This window comes from Vigna umbellata, chromosome 8, assembly GCF_029865625.1.
Source record: "Vigna umbellata cultivar VRB3 chromosome 8, Vumbellata_1.0, whole genome shotgun sequence".
Taxonomy (NCBI): domain Eukaryota; kingdom Viridiplantae; phylum Streptophyta; class Magnoliopsida; order Fabales; family Fabaceae; genus Vigna; species Vigna umbellata.
Genome location: NC_142172.1, coordinates 11871703 through 11887419, shown reverse-complemented (window position 1 = coordinate 11887419; position 15717 = coordinate 11871703). Strand labels below are relative to the sequence as shown.

The 15717-nt window shown below is 40.1% G+C and overlaps 2 protein-coding genes across 2 annotated transcripts; one reads left to right on the top strand and one right to left on the bottom strand.

Annotated features, from left to right (window-relative positions):
* Positions 1–5527: 5527 nt before the first annotated feature.
* LOC124845470 (uncharacterized) lies at positions 5528–6847 on the bottom strand. Its single transcript, XM_047322570.1, has one exon. It carries the CDS (start codon positions 6845–6847, stop codon positions 5528–5530), a length of 1320 nt encoding a protein of 439 aa, XP_047178526.1.
* A 4232-nt stretch (positions 6848–11079) lies between these two features.
* LOC124845472 (Core-2/I-branching beta-1,6-N-acetylglucosaminyltransferase family protein) lies at positions 11080–15224 on the top strand. The gene is made up of 4 exons (XM_047322571.2): positions 11080–11926; positions 12822–12897; positions 12984–13099; positions 14518–15224. The coding sequence occupies exons 1-4, from the start codon at positions 11317–11319 to the stop codon at positions 15027–15029; spliced, it is 1314 nt and encodes a 437-aa protein (XP_047178527.1). The 5' UTR covers positions 11080–11316; the 3' UTR covers positions 15030–15224.
* The last annotated feature ends 493 nt before the right edge of the window (positions 15225–15717 follow it).

Here is a 15717-nt window from a genome sequence, read left to right as displayed (position 1 = left end):
TCCCACCAATCAGCCGGGACATAGTCAAGGAGGGGAACTGCAAGTAAAGTAAGCACATATGTCATTCTCTTCCTCTTATCTAGCTAACCCTCTTTTTTTTGTTTTGAAAGGCTTTCATTCAGGTTGTGTTGTCCTCCCTCCGGTCGCCTTGATGAATAACATTTATGACAGGAATTTTTGGTTATACCCGGTATTCCCCCCTAACTCGATCTAAACCTGAAGTCTAGTAAAGACAAATTCACTCTGAAACTGTTATCTACGTGAAAACAGACTATCTTTGTCTTATGCAATCTACGAATATCATCATAGGTAAGTCAGAAGATTGTGTAACGATTCAATAGAATTATCTCCCATAAGTATGCTTTGTTGAATATCTGGTCGATCTTCTTTCCTGATCTCAACCCGCTCATTGGTACTGAGGGTATTATTCTCACCCTTTTATTTACGGAATGCTTTCTAAAGAACTGATCAGAGGTACGACAGAGGAAGGGCTATTCTGACCAGATTTATGCGGATTGGATTCTCCGGTTTTTGCAAGAATATGATGTTTGGAAAAAGACGGTCTTTGACAGGAATAACCTCCACTGCATTTCCTCTTTCTTTGCTGCATCTGAGATTACCGCCCCGTGGGTCCTATTCAAAGCATCGAGCTTGGTAGCGAGCCTCTTGTCCTTATCCCTGTCTACTTCAAATGGCCTAAAGAAAGGTCCCTTTTTCTTTTCGCATCTCGAATGCTTAGGAGTCTCCTTCTCGGCTTCAGAAGGACCGAAGGTTGGACTACGTTTAGGGATTGGGATTACTCTTTGTTCTCAGCCGCTAAAGGAAGAAGGATCTCTATCTTTGATCCAATGGATGCTTGAAAGTGAGGTAAGCCGTGCTTTTCGGTAAGGGTTAATTCGAAGATCTTAGTGAATAGGGCACAGGACATGGATCTCCTTGATCGAACTTTGAGCCACCCTGGACTTTGGGCAGGCCCCGGTTCCTAGGGTTAGAGTATTCCCTATTATAATAGAAGCCTACTCATATCAGAACTAAACTAGTTGATTCGTGTTTCTGCTGAAAGGAACCAAGGGAAACTCCTGCTGCTCCCGTTTGGAAATGCTCCTCTACTGCCGACCGATCCTTCTCCTTCACTCCGGAATCCTTTCTCAATGTCAAAGTGGGGTGACCTGCATGAAACACTCCGACGCTCAAGTCAGAAATTATCCTGGCAAGTCTAATGAAAATCAATCAGAATCAGAGAGAGATTACCTTCTCTATCGTTTGTTATTTATACGGTTTCAAAGAATCTTACTCATTAATTTACCTCTTAATGACGATCAATGCCCACCTTAACTGCCCGACACTAACCGTTACACCATTAATTACGCATTCATGGTTATTCAAAAGCTGTCTCCAGCCACCGGCTAGGAAGTTTCTATCACCTTCATGGGACCGATCGGTCCCATTGGTCGGTCAACTCCGCGTGCTCTCATGTGCCCGATCGGCTGACCATACTCGGTAGTAACACAAGTCCCCCAAGCCCTAGCAATATTTTTGCGTAGGGTTTTGAAATGGACTCCGATCGGTTTGCATCTTCCCTTATGCTGGCAATTCTGGCAAGAGTAAAACCTGGCAATCACGATTGTAAAATTTTTAAGCGGGAAAGTGAAAAATGAATCGTCAGGTCGCCTAAACCGTTGGATCTCCCCGCGAATGAACCGTCAGGTCGTCCAGACCGTCAGATCTTTTGACGTTTGACGCTTCAGATTCGATTGGTACACAGCCTTTTACCCTCTATAAATAGCGCCATCTTTACCCTAGCTTTTTACGCTCTTCCCCTCACCATCACTGCTGTCTTCCGCCTTAAGTTTGCTACCATCCTTCTCACCTTTATCCTCAGGTAACCATGTCTTCCGACCTCTCCGGCGAAGAGGGCAGGGGGTATGCCGACGACGATGTTAACAGTCCATCTTCTTCTTTGGGTGCCATTCCGGGGCAAGGTGCCACGACTTCTCCCTCTGGGAATTCCTCCGATCTTCTAAAGGATAGCGACGCTCCGGAGGAGGTCGCCATTAACGTAAACTCTACCGACGCTTGGGACGGGAAACCCAGAGTTTGGCCGGTCGTCCCTGGCTACGATTGGGCTCCTCACGAGGTTAGACAGATTTCTTCCTCCTTCCATCATCGCCGCCCATTTAAGGATTTAATGGGCAGTATCTCTTTGGTCAAGGCGGCTGAAGATGCCGCGCATTTTAAACTGGCCGTCTGCCAAATGACCGAGCGGGTCTGCCACGGTCGGGGTAATTACCCTACCGACTTCTTTTACGTTTACGCTACCATGTTTAAGGACCTGAAGGTTCTTCTGCCGTTCTTGGACTTCCAAATGAGCATACTGAGGACGCTCAATGTGGCTCCTACGCAGCTGCACCCGAACGATTGGGCCTTCATGCAAGCGTTCTCGGCTATTTGTACTGGCTTAGCACTTCGCCCCACGCCCGCAGCTTTCCTTTACTTCTTTCATGTACAGCCTCACCCCTCCAAACCGTGGGTTTCCCTACGCATCATCGGGAACAGACACCTGTTGACACTCTTCAACAGCTCATACAAGGACTTTAAAGGGCATTTCTTTAAAGTCGTGCCTTTGGAAACGGGGTACCAAAGCTTCTGCTTCCCGAACCAAGAAGCTAAATTTCCCTTCTACTGGACCCGAGATCCGAAGAGGGTCATCTCATGGCCTAGGCCCCGGATGACACCCGAAGACCTGGACTTGATAAATCAATTATGCCAGCTATTTTCCTGGGCCACAAAAACCTTCCCTCTAACGTGTTCGGTAAGCTATTTTCGACCGTCTTTCGTTGAGCAACCATTTGTACTTATCTAAATTTGTTTTTTTCGTGCAGATTATCTGTCTAGAATGGATCCATCTAGAAGCAGCACCTTCGCCCGTCTGTTCGCTCAGAGGGGAGGCGATGTAAGGAAAACAGGAGGAAGCTCCTCCGGTGCTCTGAACGCTGCCGCCATTCCCGCAGCATCCCTACCTGTCCAGAAGGCGCCACCTCCATCTTCTGTTGACATTCCTCCGCCCAGCTCCCCTCGCCGCTCGATTGCCAAGACTCTTGAACCGGAGTCCCTCCCCAAGAAGAAGGGCAAACGAAAGGCCGCTCGGGAGTCCTGCGCTGAACCCCAACGCGCCAAGAGGATCCTACCCAACGGTCCTCCGCTTGCTGGGCCGTTGAGCCCAAACACGTGGTTGGCGAAACGCATCCACTTCGATCTCCTTGCTGAAGAACATGCCTTGGTCAGCGGGATGACCGAGGAGGAGGCCTCTGACATGGCCATGGAGCTGTCTGCTCGGTCAGCCATGTGCCTGGCCTACGCCGCCCGGAAGAGAGCCTCGGCTTCCACAGAGCTTCAAGCTCTTCAAGAGAGGTTCGACGCTGCTGTCAAGGCCAACCAAGACTTGACTCTTTGTTTGGCCGAGACCGAACGGATAGCAGAGGAAGACAAGAAGAAGGCCAGCACTATGTTGGCGGAGGCCCGTGCTACCTAGCGCCGCATGCAACGGTCCCTGGACGACACCAAGCTAGACCTCCAAAAAGCCGCTGCTGCCAACACCAAGCTGACGGCCGAGCGGGATTCTCTACAAGATCAGGTGACGAAACTGGAGGTGGATAACAAACTTCTGGGCGACAAAGTGGTGAATGAGCATCTGCTCGGGTTTGACAAAGCACTCGCCTAGTGCAACCTCCTCTTCCAAGTTCCCACCAACGATCCCCGTCTCGACGTAAGCATGATGGTGATGGAAGATAAACTGGTTCCCATTCATGCTCCTCCACCTTCATCTCCGGCCGTCCCCAACGTTGAAGCTACCGCTGAAGTAGTGCCAGAGACCGACGGGGCTAATGTGCAGCCCTAGGTCTTAGACATAGGATTTTACCGCTTTTTCTCTATCTTATAATGCACTTTCTCTTGAAATGAATATATGTCTTTTGAACGCATTTTCCCTCTTTCACACTTGATCATGTCTATGAATAGTCCATTTTTGCTGCTCGGTTTAGGTCTTAGGAGCTCTCTAGAAGCGTGCCCTAAGACCAAAGTGAGAGTTCACGAGAGAAATCTACCTCACCCGCTCGGTTTAGGTCTTAGGAGCTCTCTAGAAGCGTGCCCTAAGACCAAGGTGAGAGTTCACAAAAGAAATCTGTCTCACCCGCTCGGTTTAGGTCTTAGGAGCTCTCTAGAAGCGTGCCCTAAGACAAAGGTGAGAGTTCACAAAAGAAATCTGCCTCACCCGCTCGGTTTAGGTCTTAGGAGCTCTCTAGAAGCGTGCCCTAAGACCAAGGTGAGAGTTCACAAAAGAAATCTGCCTCACCCACTCAGTTTAGGTCTTAGGAGCTCTCTAGAAGCGTGCCCTAAGACCAAGGTGAGAGTTCACAAAAGAAATCTGCCTCACCCGCTCGGTTTAGGTCTTAGGAGCTCTCTAGAAGCGTGTCCTAAGACCAAGGTGAGAGTTCACGAGAGAAATCTGTCTCACCTACTCGGTTTAGGTCTTAGGAGCTCTCTAGAAGCGTGCCCTAAGACCAAGGTGAGAGTTCACAAAAGAAATCTGCCTCACCCGCTCGGTTTAGGTCTTAGGAGCTCTTTAGAAGCGTGCCCTAAGACCAAGGTGAGAGTTCGCAAAAGAAATCTGCCTCTTCCGCTCGGTTTAGGTCTTAGGAGCTCTCTAGAAGTGTGCCTTAAGACCAAGGTGAGAGTTCACAAAAGAAATCTGCCTCACCCGCTCGGTTTAGGTCTTAGGAGCTCTCTAGAAGCGTGCCCTAAGACCAAGGTGAGAGTTCACAAAAGAAATCTGCCCCACCTGCTCGGCTGTTAAGACATGATGAAGATTTCACGTGATAAACATAATATTATTGATATGGAAAAATAAGTACAAAACTTTAAGCTGAAATAAAATTTTAAGTGGGATGCGTTCCATGTGTTGGGTATAGCCTTTCCCGTCGGATGCTCCAGACGATATGCTCCATTTTGTAAGTTTTCCACCATCCTAAAGGGGCCTTCCCAATTCGCGGCTAATTTTCCCGTCGATCGGTTTCGTTTGGCTTCGGCTGTTTTTCTCCACACGAGGTCTCCCTCAACAAATTGTCGAGGTCTGACCTTGGTGTTGTAACGTGTCGCAAGAAGCCTTTTTTGAGCCTCCGCTCGGATCGTTGCCACCTCTCTTCGCTCATCCAAGGTGTCCAGCTCTACTCGAAGCACATTATTGTTATCTTGCAGACTCTGAATTCCCCTCCGCACGGTAGGTTCCCCTACTTCTACTGGTAACATTGTGTCTATTCCATACGTAAGGTTGAACGGGGTTTCCCCCGTTGTACCATGCGGTGTGCAGCGGTATCCCCAAAGGACTTCCTGCAGTTCATCCACCCAGGCTCCTTTGGCATCTCCCAACCTTTTCTTCAACTCCGCAACAATGACTTTGTTGGCCGCTTCCACTTGGTTGTTCGTCTATGGGTGCTCTACCGAGCTCGTGACATGCTTAATTCCCAGTTTTTCATAGAACTCCCTTAATCGTTTGTCGACGAATTGCCGCCCGTTGTCCGTAATTATGGTCTTGGGGAATCCATCGGCATATGAGCGTCCATACAAACTTTTGAACCCTCGCCGCCGTGATCGTTGCGAGCGGCTCCGCCTCTATCCACTTGGTGAAATAATCAATGGCTACCAACAAGAATTTCTTCTGAGCTCGACCCACTGGAAAGGGACCCACTATATCCATCCCCCACTGCGCGAACGGCCACGGAGACATCAAACTGTGTAACTCTACCGGTGGTAGGTTGAGGTTTTTGCCGTGCTCTTGACACTTCAAACACCTCTGTACAAACATCCTGCAGTCTTTTTCCACCGTCGGCCAGAAATAGCTCGCTCTTATCACCTTAGCGCGCAAAGATTGTTGTCCTGTGTGCATTCCACACGCCCCTTCGTGTAGCTCCCTCATCACATACTCAGCTTCCTTCGCGGATACACATTTCAACAAGGGTGAGGAGAATCCTCTCTTATACAGATCCTCTCCTATTACTAAAAACCGAGCGGCCTTCTTTGCTTCAACCGCTCGGATGTGTGAACCGCTCTCTTTCCTCTGAATAATTTCTCTTATGGCCTTCCTCCAATCAGGTTCACTGGAAACCTCGTGAACCGCCAAGCACTCCACCGAAGGATTCATCATAACTTGCCTTATAACCGACGATAAGTGATCCTTTCCTCTACAATTGGCGAGTTTGGATAAAACGTCCGCCCTTACATTTTGCTCTCTTGGTACATGCTTGAATTCCACCATACGGAACTGCTTCACTAACTCCTTTACCTTATGATAATATCGAAGCAGCTGATCATTTTTGGTTTGGAAGCTCTCAGTTAGTTGACCCACCACGAATTGGGAGTCCGTTCGGCATTTGACCGAAGCCGCCCCTAAGTCTTTGGCCAGCTCGAGCCCGGCTATTACTGCTTCGTACTCGGCTTGATTATTACTTATTTTGAACCGAAAGACGATTGCCTGTTCAACAACAAAGCCATCCGGTCCCTCCAACACAATTCCTGCGCCTCCCCCGGACCGCTCGGAAGAGCCATCCACGTAAAGGGTCCACTCTCGGGGGCATTCTTCCTCCCAAGGTAATTCGACCGCAAAGTCAGCCAAATGTTGTCCTCGGATTGACCCTCGTGGTTCGAATTGTAGCCCGAATTCAGACAACTCCACGGACCATCCTACCATCCTCCCGGCCAGGTTGGGTTTGCACAAGATTTTCGCGATCGGGTGATCTGTTCTCACTATCACCTGATGACTTTGGAAGTACGACCTTGGGCACCGCGCTGCCATCACTAGGGCCAAAGCGATCTTCTCGACTCGCTTGTACCTTGTTTCCGCGAGCTGCAACGTTCTGCTAACGAAGTACACGAGTTTAAACTCAGGTTGCTCTTGCACCAAAGCCAAGCTGACCGTGTCCTCCGAGATCGCCAAGAACAACTACAACGCATGCGCTGAATCAGGTCGTCCCATGATCGGTGGGCTGACCAGTATGCCTTTTAACCATAATGATAAGATTTGTTATAATTATTTTTTGACATTTGGAAACAAGGATTAAATGTATTTTTAATTAATAAATTTTAACACTAAATTAAATTTTTTAATTTAATATTAATTTTTGACATGTCTTTTTAAGATCTTCATGTATTTTTCTAAGTATATCCATATAAAAAAACTAGTTTACATAATAAAATTTTATCAAATTTTCTTTACTAAATGAACTATCAAATGAATCATAATATCAAAAAATGAGATAAAAAATACATTTTCAATTGACACAAAATGTGATTGTCTCATTTTACAAATCATGTAACACTTGAAGGTTGATAACTTTATTACATATGGCATTAAAGAACAAACTCAAATGTGTTAGAACACTTTTAACAAGTACATGACTCAAATAACTATTGGTAAAAATTGTTGCATAGCACATGACAATTGTGAGACTTAAATAAACTAACTCTAAATCTTGTATAGAAACAAGACTACTACTATTTGAAGAGTAACCGTGTGGAACTTTCACAGTACTTAAACACTAACAAAAACTTTGCTTTTCTTTCTTAGAAAAAGTGTGATAGGTTGGAGTGGGTAAATGCGTCTACCAATTGATTGGGGATATAACTTAGAAAGAATGTCCATGTAAGCCAAATCTTGTTATATTTTTACTCCATCTTTTGTCTTTCCTTTTACATTTAGTAGAGTCTCACTTACATTGTCACATAAATTTTTTCCAATGTGCATCACATTTATATAATGTCTTACATCAAGTTTACCCAAATATGTAAGATTATAAAATATTGATTGTTTCTTCCAAATGTTTTTATCAGTGGTTTTCTTCTTTGGTGTTTTTTGAACACAATGTCAATGTTTTTCACTTAGTTGTATACTTCTTCACCATTACGGGTCTTGATACAACTTCATCTTAAGGAGATCTATTAAATTCTTTTTTCATTCTACGATAAGGGTGATTTCAAGGAAGGAATTTTCAATGTCTTGTATACACAGTTTTCTGACTATGCTTCAATTGAATATAACTTGTGTTTTTTTTTTTCACAAAATGGGACATGCAAAATGACCTTTTAACAATATATTGACTCAAGTTACCATATGTTAGGAAATCATTTATGGTGCAAAACAACATTGCATGCATACGAAACATTTCTTGATAATATGAGTCAAACACACTGACGCCTTCTTCTCACAACAATTTCAAATCATCGAATTCAAGTACACATTAATGTCATTTCCAAGTTATCTAGGTCCTCATATCATCATAAACAACATGATATATTTTCTCTTCGTGCACAACGAAAGAGTCAAGTTGTTAATCATCAACAAAATTGGCCATGAACTATGTTTGCTACTTAATTTCCCATAGGGATTCATGTAATTTGTAGTAATCTAAGTCTTAAGTTTCTTGACTCTACATCAAATTCTAAAAATTGTTCATTAATCTTCTACTATTGTGGAGAGTTTCGAAGGATTTCTTCCATTGATGTGTCATTTTAGATTCTTGGCATCTTAATGGTAAACAATTGTTTCAACTATGGTATTATGATAAGTACCACACCACCTTAGAAAGACGACCATTTATGTCTTCATCAACATTACTTCCATAATTTTTTATTTTTAAATTGGGATAAACCACATGTTAGGCACACCTTCAGTGAAACAAACTTGTCTTTGAATACACAATCATTAGAGTATGCATGTATCTTTTTATACTCTAAACCCATTGAACATAAAATTTTATTTGCCTTGTAGTTACGAATAGGTAACATGTTATTATATGGAAGCATCTCCTTCAACAACTGCAATAATTATGTGAAATTTTTATCAGCCATCAATTTCTTGCTTTTAAATTGAACAACTTAAAAGTTTCTGACAATCGTGTAAAGTTAGTGTATTTAGGGTACAACTCTTCTTAGAAATCAGACTTCAACGAATCATATAAATGAGCTATTCCAAAATTTTCTTCACCAACATCACGTATCATGTCTTCTAAATGATCACTCATCCATTCGTCTACATATTCTGTTGCCCGTGACGTCGTAGGCTTGTGTAATACTTTTTCATACTAAGGCTAAATTGTATAACTCTTGACTATATTACTGATGAACAAACGATCACGCATTGTGTCCAAATTCTGACGTATTTGATTTAAACAACAAATACATGGACAAAAATATGTCTCGTTCACCGATATTGTGTGTTTTTGAGCATATTTCAAGAACTCTAAAACTTTCTTTTCATACTCTTCACTTATGCGATGTTCATTAATCCAACCTCGATTCAGACTACATTTGTAACAAACTCCATCATTATCAAGTATGCATTTTAGAGAAAAACACAAAAATGGTTTCAACCAAAATTTTATCACATTTATGCATAAACTTCAATGTACACGTTATAACGAATTATACAAAATAATTTTTTCAAATTGTCTAATCAGACAATTCAAGATTTAATACAAATAATTAAAAGTTTAGTCATTCATACTAAATCTCAAACGGAAACTAAGATTCACTCAATATTTAACTTGAATTTTTAATAATAAAAAAATCTAATAAATCTAAAATTTATAAAATATAAAATTATAATTACAATTAAAAATATGATTTAATCAGTTCCCTAAATCTTAAAACAAACTAATGAACCTAATAATTAATCAAACATCTAAATTACTTTTTATCTACTAAAAAACACCTCAAAATGCCAAAAACTTTACTAAAACAATTTAAAAAGTTTCTAATATGCTAAAATCTATTAATAGAAAGTATTTTCATCCAAAATGCAATCTAACATATAACCAATGAATGTCATGCAATCAACATATAACCAAAATCCAATATTTTTTTATGGAAAACTAACCTTATATCAAAAACCAAAGTTGAGAACCGAGTGTTGAGCAAAAACACAATACTAAGAATAGCGAAAACAACTTCGACTTAAGAGCCTCGTTGAGCTGTGAAAGGAGAGTGATAATGGAGGCCTGAAAACCCACTAAGTAGGAAAACCATTGGTTCATATCGAAATAAAAACATTTCTTATACATGATAACTACTAGAATGTAAGTTAAAGAAAGTAAAAATCACCTTTCTAGCTTGTTGCCAGAGTTGTTGGGAAAACTTGTGAGAAAGAGATCAACGTTAATTTTGTGTTAAAAATTATAAAAATGTTAATGGTCATTTTTAACATTAGTGTTACTCACTTGAAGTTATACGGTGACCCATGCGTTTTGTGTGTTAATGACAATTTTTTTTTTCAAAATTAAAACATATAATTTATACCTATATTTTATACCTATATATAAAGAGATACTTAATTTTGTGTACAATTTTTATTTCTATTTTATCCTTTTATAATATAATTGTTCTATAATTTTTTAAAATATCATTATTAATTTATTTGTTAGAAATAACCGCTATTTTAAAATATTTTGTATACAACTATTATAATTTTTCTTTTTTCTTTTTCTCATTTTTATTTGTTATTGTTTTTCTCTTATATAACTTACAAATATTTGAAAAATACAAACAAACATACAACACCTATCTTTACGCTAATACAAATATAAACAATCTTGTCCTTTTTGTTATCAAGTAAATACATTTTTAAACTAAAAATATTAATAATTGAATCTTGTCCTCACAATTTTAAAATCATATCTTGACAAAAATTGTAATAAAGTATTATTCTTTCTGTAATTTGAAAGTACTAACGTATTAATATCAGTTTTGTTAAATCTAATATATAAGATCCATTAAAAACAACATATAAGAATCCCATAAATGGAGAAATTCTCCTCCCTAAATACTCAAAACAAGTAGTTTCAAATTAAGACACCCTTAAAGAAAATGTAATGAACCTTTTGAAATAAAAATTAATTATTTATACAATTTTTTTCTTATGTACTAATATTAGCTTATATGATTTTTTTTAGGTATTATTATGAATTTCTTTCATCCAAATAGATCATGTCCTTAATAAAAAGGTAAGAATGCAGAGAAAGAAAGTAATAGAATTAGGAAAGAAAGCAAAGAAGCAATCCAAAACCCACACTTAGAAGCAAACAGACATTTGAGAAAAATCACACACAACAACTGAACCATTTCATCACATGAGAAAAACACAGGTGTTGAAAAAAACACAACTGAATCAATCAACAACATTTGAATCAACCAACCAACCTTTGATAACATCAAAGGTGAAGAAACCAAAAAGCAACCATTTTTACACACCCCACATTGAAGAACCAAAAAATGCAAAACCCGACATCACCGCCACCACCACCACCACCGTCATCGTCATCATTTTCCTCCACCTTCTTCAACCTAAGAGATCCAAAGCCCAAACCCACTCTCATCCTCCTTTACACCTTCCTTTTCCTCTCTCTACTCTCCCTCACCCTCATCCTCTACCTCTCCCATTCCACCATCCACACCCACTCAGGACCCGACCCCTTTCTCCACCCGACTCATGCCCACCGCCTCGTCTTTGACCCCCACAAACCCTCTCCCCCTCCGCCGCCCGCCGTCGCCTACCTCATCTCCGGTTCCCGGGGCGACGCCGCACGGATCCTTCGCCTCCTGGACGCAGTATACCACCCTCTCAATGTCTACCTCCTCCACCTCGACGCTTCCGCCCCTCATGCAGAGCGCGAGCTTGTGGCCGTCACCGTGCAGTCCAACCCCATCTTCAAGGCCGCGCAGAACGTTCACGTCGTGGGGAAGCCCGATTTCTCCTACCCCAAAGGGTCCTCCCCTGTCTCGCTGCGCCTCCATGCCGCCTCTGTCTTGCTCCGCCTCTCGCGGGACTGGGACTGGTTCGTTAGCCTCAGCGCCGATGCTTATCCTCTTGTTACGCAAGATGGTATGGGTTGTGAATGAATTCGGGTGAAATGCCATTTTGGTCCCAAAGATTTGAAAGTGGTGGTGGTGGTAGTTTTGAAAGAGGAAAATGTGTATGGATTTTGTTGTCTTTGGAGACTACTTAGATGTTGAGATTAAATGATTGTATTGTATTGATGGATTTTTTAATTTTGAGGGGAGAAAATTAGTCTTTTGGAACAATGTGATTGAATTGGTGAACAAGTGCTTTTGAGAGCTTCTTTTCTGGAAACATAGAGTTGGATTGGTTTAGTTGTTTTTAGGGACTGAATTGGTGTTTGAATGTAGAGCTATAGGGGATTATGGATTGCCTTTTTTAGTCTTGAGGGGTGAAAATGGTGTTTTTCAGATTTTGGAGCTTTTGGACTAATGTGACTGCCATTATATCTTTGAGTAAGCAGTGAGTGTACAGTCTAATTCAATCACAAGTTGTGTATGTGAGAAGTTTGTTCATTTTCATAATAACTATATAGTACAGATCGTACTGACAATGTTTCTGATTGATTGACGGTGCAATGACGGGCTTAAAAGTTAAAGTTGAAAAATCTTTTAGTGTTAGGTACTAAACTGAGGTTTTTCTCTCTTTATGTGATATTACTGATATTTTTTGGTAACGAAAGATTCATAGTCTGTTGTAGTCTTTGAAAGATGGAATCACTATTTTAACCTGCTAAAAGATTAGAATGTGAATCAATTTAGTAATTTTAAGTGTTAGAATTGATGTTGAAATACAGACTATAATGGTTGAATTTTTCATTTTTTAGGGATGAAAATGATGATTTTGTCTTTAAGGAGCTAAAGCATTGTTTTGCTGTTCTTATATGTTGCCTATAACCATGTGTTTGGTATTTTGACTATGAAATTTTGTGGTTTGTCAGATCTTCTCCACATTTTGTCGTTTCTGCCTAAGGATTTGAACTTTGTGAATCATTCAAGTTATATTGGATGGAAAGAGTAAGTTTGTGTTCTTGTGTGATTTTGTTTCTGTTGTTATTATTTGTTTTGCATTGGAACTGTAATTATTTGTTTTGGTGATGTAGAGCAAGGAAATTGAAACCTATTATTGTTGATCCTGGACTGTATCTATCCGAAGGGACTGAAATGTTTTATGCTACTCAGAAGAGAGAACTTCCTAGTGCTTACCGTGTGTTCACAGGTATTAATGTGTTTTAGAGCAATGTATTTGAGTCTCTGCATATTTTTGGCTTTTCATTTTATTTAGCTAGTGTGCCAATAACAGCAATAGTGGAAAGGAGCTGTAGTGGTAATATACTGATGAATGATTGACATTCATTGAGAAAAGAAGAAGATAACATGAACATCAAATGTTTTTACCTTTTAGGACAAAATTTGTCAATTGGGTTGTATATGTATTGAGCTGAAGATGAGAAATTTGTCTAAGGTGGGTTGGACATGTGAGTAAAACACCAGCAAAGGCTCCAATTAGAAAATTTATCAGATGAAAGATAATCCAATTACATTAAGCGGAGGAAGACATGAGAAATTAATATTTGAAGAACAAATCACGCCATTGGTCCAAACCATGCATGTAGGTAGGAGCATAAACTCAAACAAAGATAAAAGGTAGCCATGAAATAAAAAGGAAATGAAGCCTAGCTTCACAATTAGGATCCCTGAGTGATCTTGCCTGCAGTTTGATTCTATGATGCATAGTATAAGGGATTAAACTATCATTTGGACTGATTATTTTATTGTAGTTTTTGTAGAACTATTTTTATAATTTTCTGTTTCTGTATGGAGAACACAAACAACGCTTGCACATCATTCTTTAGGCCTCTGTAAGTTCAGATAGGAACTAGGTTGGTTCAAGTGTTCCCACTAAGATTTTGTACCCACAAATACGTAGATATGAACCCCCTCCTGGTTAAAATCTTGAGTAGTTGTCATCCTTCCCTAAGGTGATCTTTTGGCATCCAAGGGCCATATGTCCGTAGCCTCCATTTGGGAAAATCCTTAAAGTGAGTCCCCTGAAATATTGTTACCTGATAATGCAAATGCAATGCACTGTGGTACAAGAACAGGTACATTGGTTGTTACTTTCTCTAATATATGGTACTTGGGAGAGATTATTTAGTTGATTTGCTATTTATATTTTAAAAAATTTCAAAAAAATTGAGAACTTCGTATGCATGCGCTGTGTAGAGGAGATTATCTATTTAAACAGTATTTTATGTGAGAAAGAGAGGAGCAACTCTTATCTGTACAATCCTACCTTGATGGTCAAGAGTAGAACGAACTTAAGGTCTCACGAACACTTAAAAAGTGACAACTTTTTTAAAAACAATTCCTGGCTTAACTTTTTTCTTTTATTTTATAAAATCATGTTAGTCACGGATTTAATGTTTCAATTAGGACCATTCGTAGTAATTTCTACTGATGAATATTTATTTGTCTCTCTCAGTCTAACACAAAAAAGGCTTTTTATCTGATACTACTGATAAACCTCAGTTGGTCGAGGTGAAAATCTGAAATGTGTGCTAGGTCGTGGGATGTCTGTTAGAATGAACTGTTACCAACCAGGTCGTGAAAACCTCTGTGGTCTTTTTTGTGCAGGTTCATCTTTTTCTATCTTAAGTCGGCGTTTCATGGAGTTCTGCATCTTGGGAGAAGACAACCTCCCAAGGATTCTACTGATGTATTTTGCAAACACACCTTCATCCTTGTCCAACTATTTCCCCACAGTTCTCTGCAATTCTCGGCAGTTTAACAGGACAGTGATAAATAAAAACTTATTATATGCGGTCCAAGACAGCCAAAGAAACGATCTTCGACCACTTAACTCCACAGATTTTGATGACATGATTCAGAGTGGAGCTATCTTTGGTGAAAAGTTCCAGAAAGACGATCCAGTGCTTGATCTCATCGACCGAAATCTTCTGGGTCGAAGTCCTAGATCGGTTGTTCCCGGTGGATGGTGCTTGGGTGAGCCTGGGAACAACACTTGTTTAACTTGGGGTGATGCCAAGATCTTGAGACCAGGTGCAGGTTCTCAACGGCTGGAAAAGGCCATCGTTGAATTGCTGGCAAATGGCATTTTCCGATCACGGCAGTGCATATATGAATGAACGTGACTCCACCCTCACATCTCAACACTGTAAGAATGGTTTCTGTGCCTTCTCTTCTGAAACTCTTGTACCATAGTCAGGGTATGGATTCTTTTGCCATGATTAAGATTTTTGCCTATGATTTAACACGGATGCCAATATAGCATGTACCTTCAGATTTGGTTGCTGGATATAGTATACACAAAATTCAAGTTACTTGCAACTAAATCTCGTCTTACATACATAATAGATTTGTAGGATCGAGTTAGATTTGATTTAACTATGTCAGTTTTGTACGATTGAATTATACTTGGTCTAACTATGTCACGTTATCACGTTAACTACTAAATACAGTACCATGCACTGAATTATAGCAATCATATCACTCGCATTCCTAATTGGAGAAAAATCATAGCCAAAGTGCTATTGTATAACATTAAGTGAAAATGTTGTGCTCTGTGAGACATACATTGCATTTATGTGCTTTTTATTTTTAAGAATTGATTTAAATTTTGAAAGAAAAATAAATAAGATTTTGTGGAGTATTTTTTATTTAAACTAGCAGTGTCATAAATATTTCTAAATATATTAATTTTTTATAAATTAACCGAACTCTCATCTAAAAAATACACTAAGTCGATACCATATATTTGTAAAACTAAATTAAATGCATAAATTCGTTTATTTTATGAATATGAAAAAAATAAAT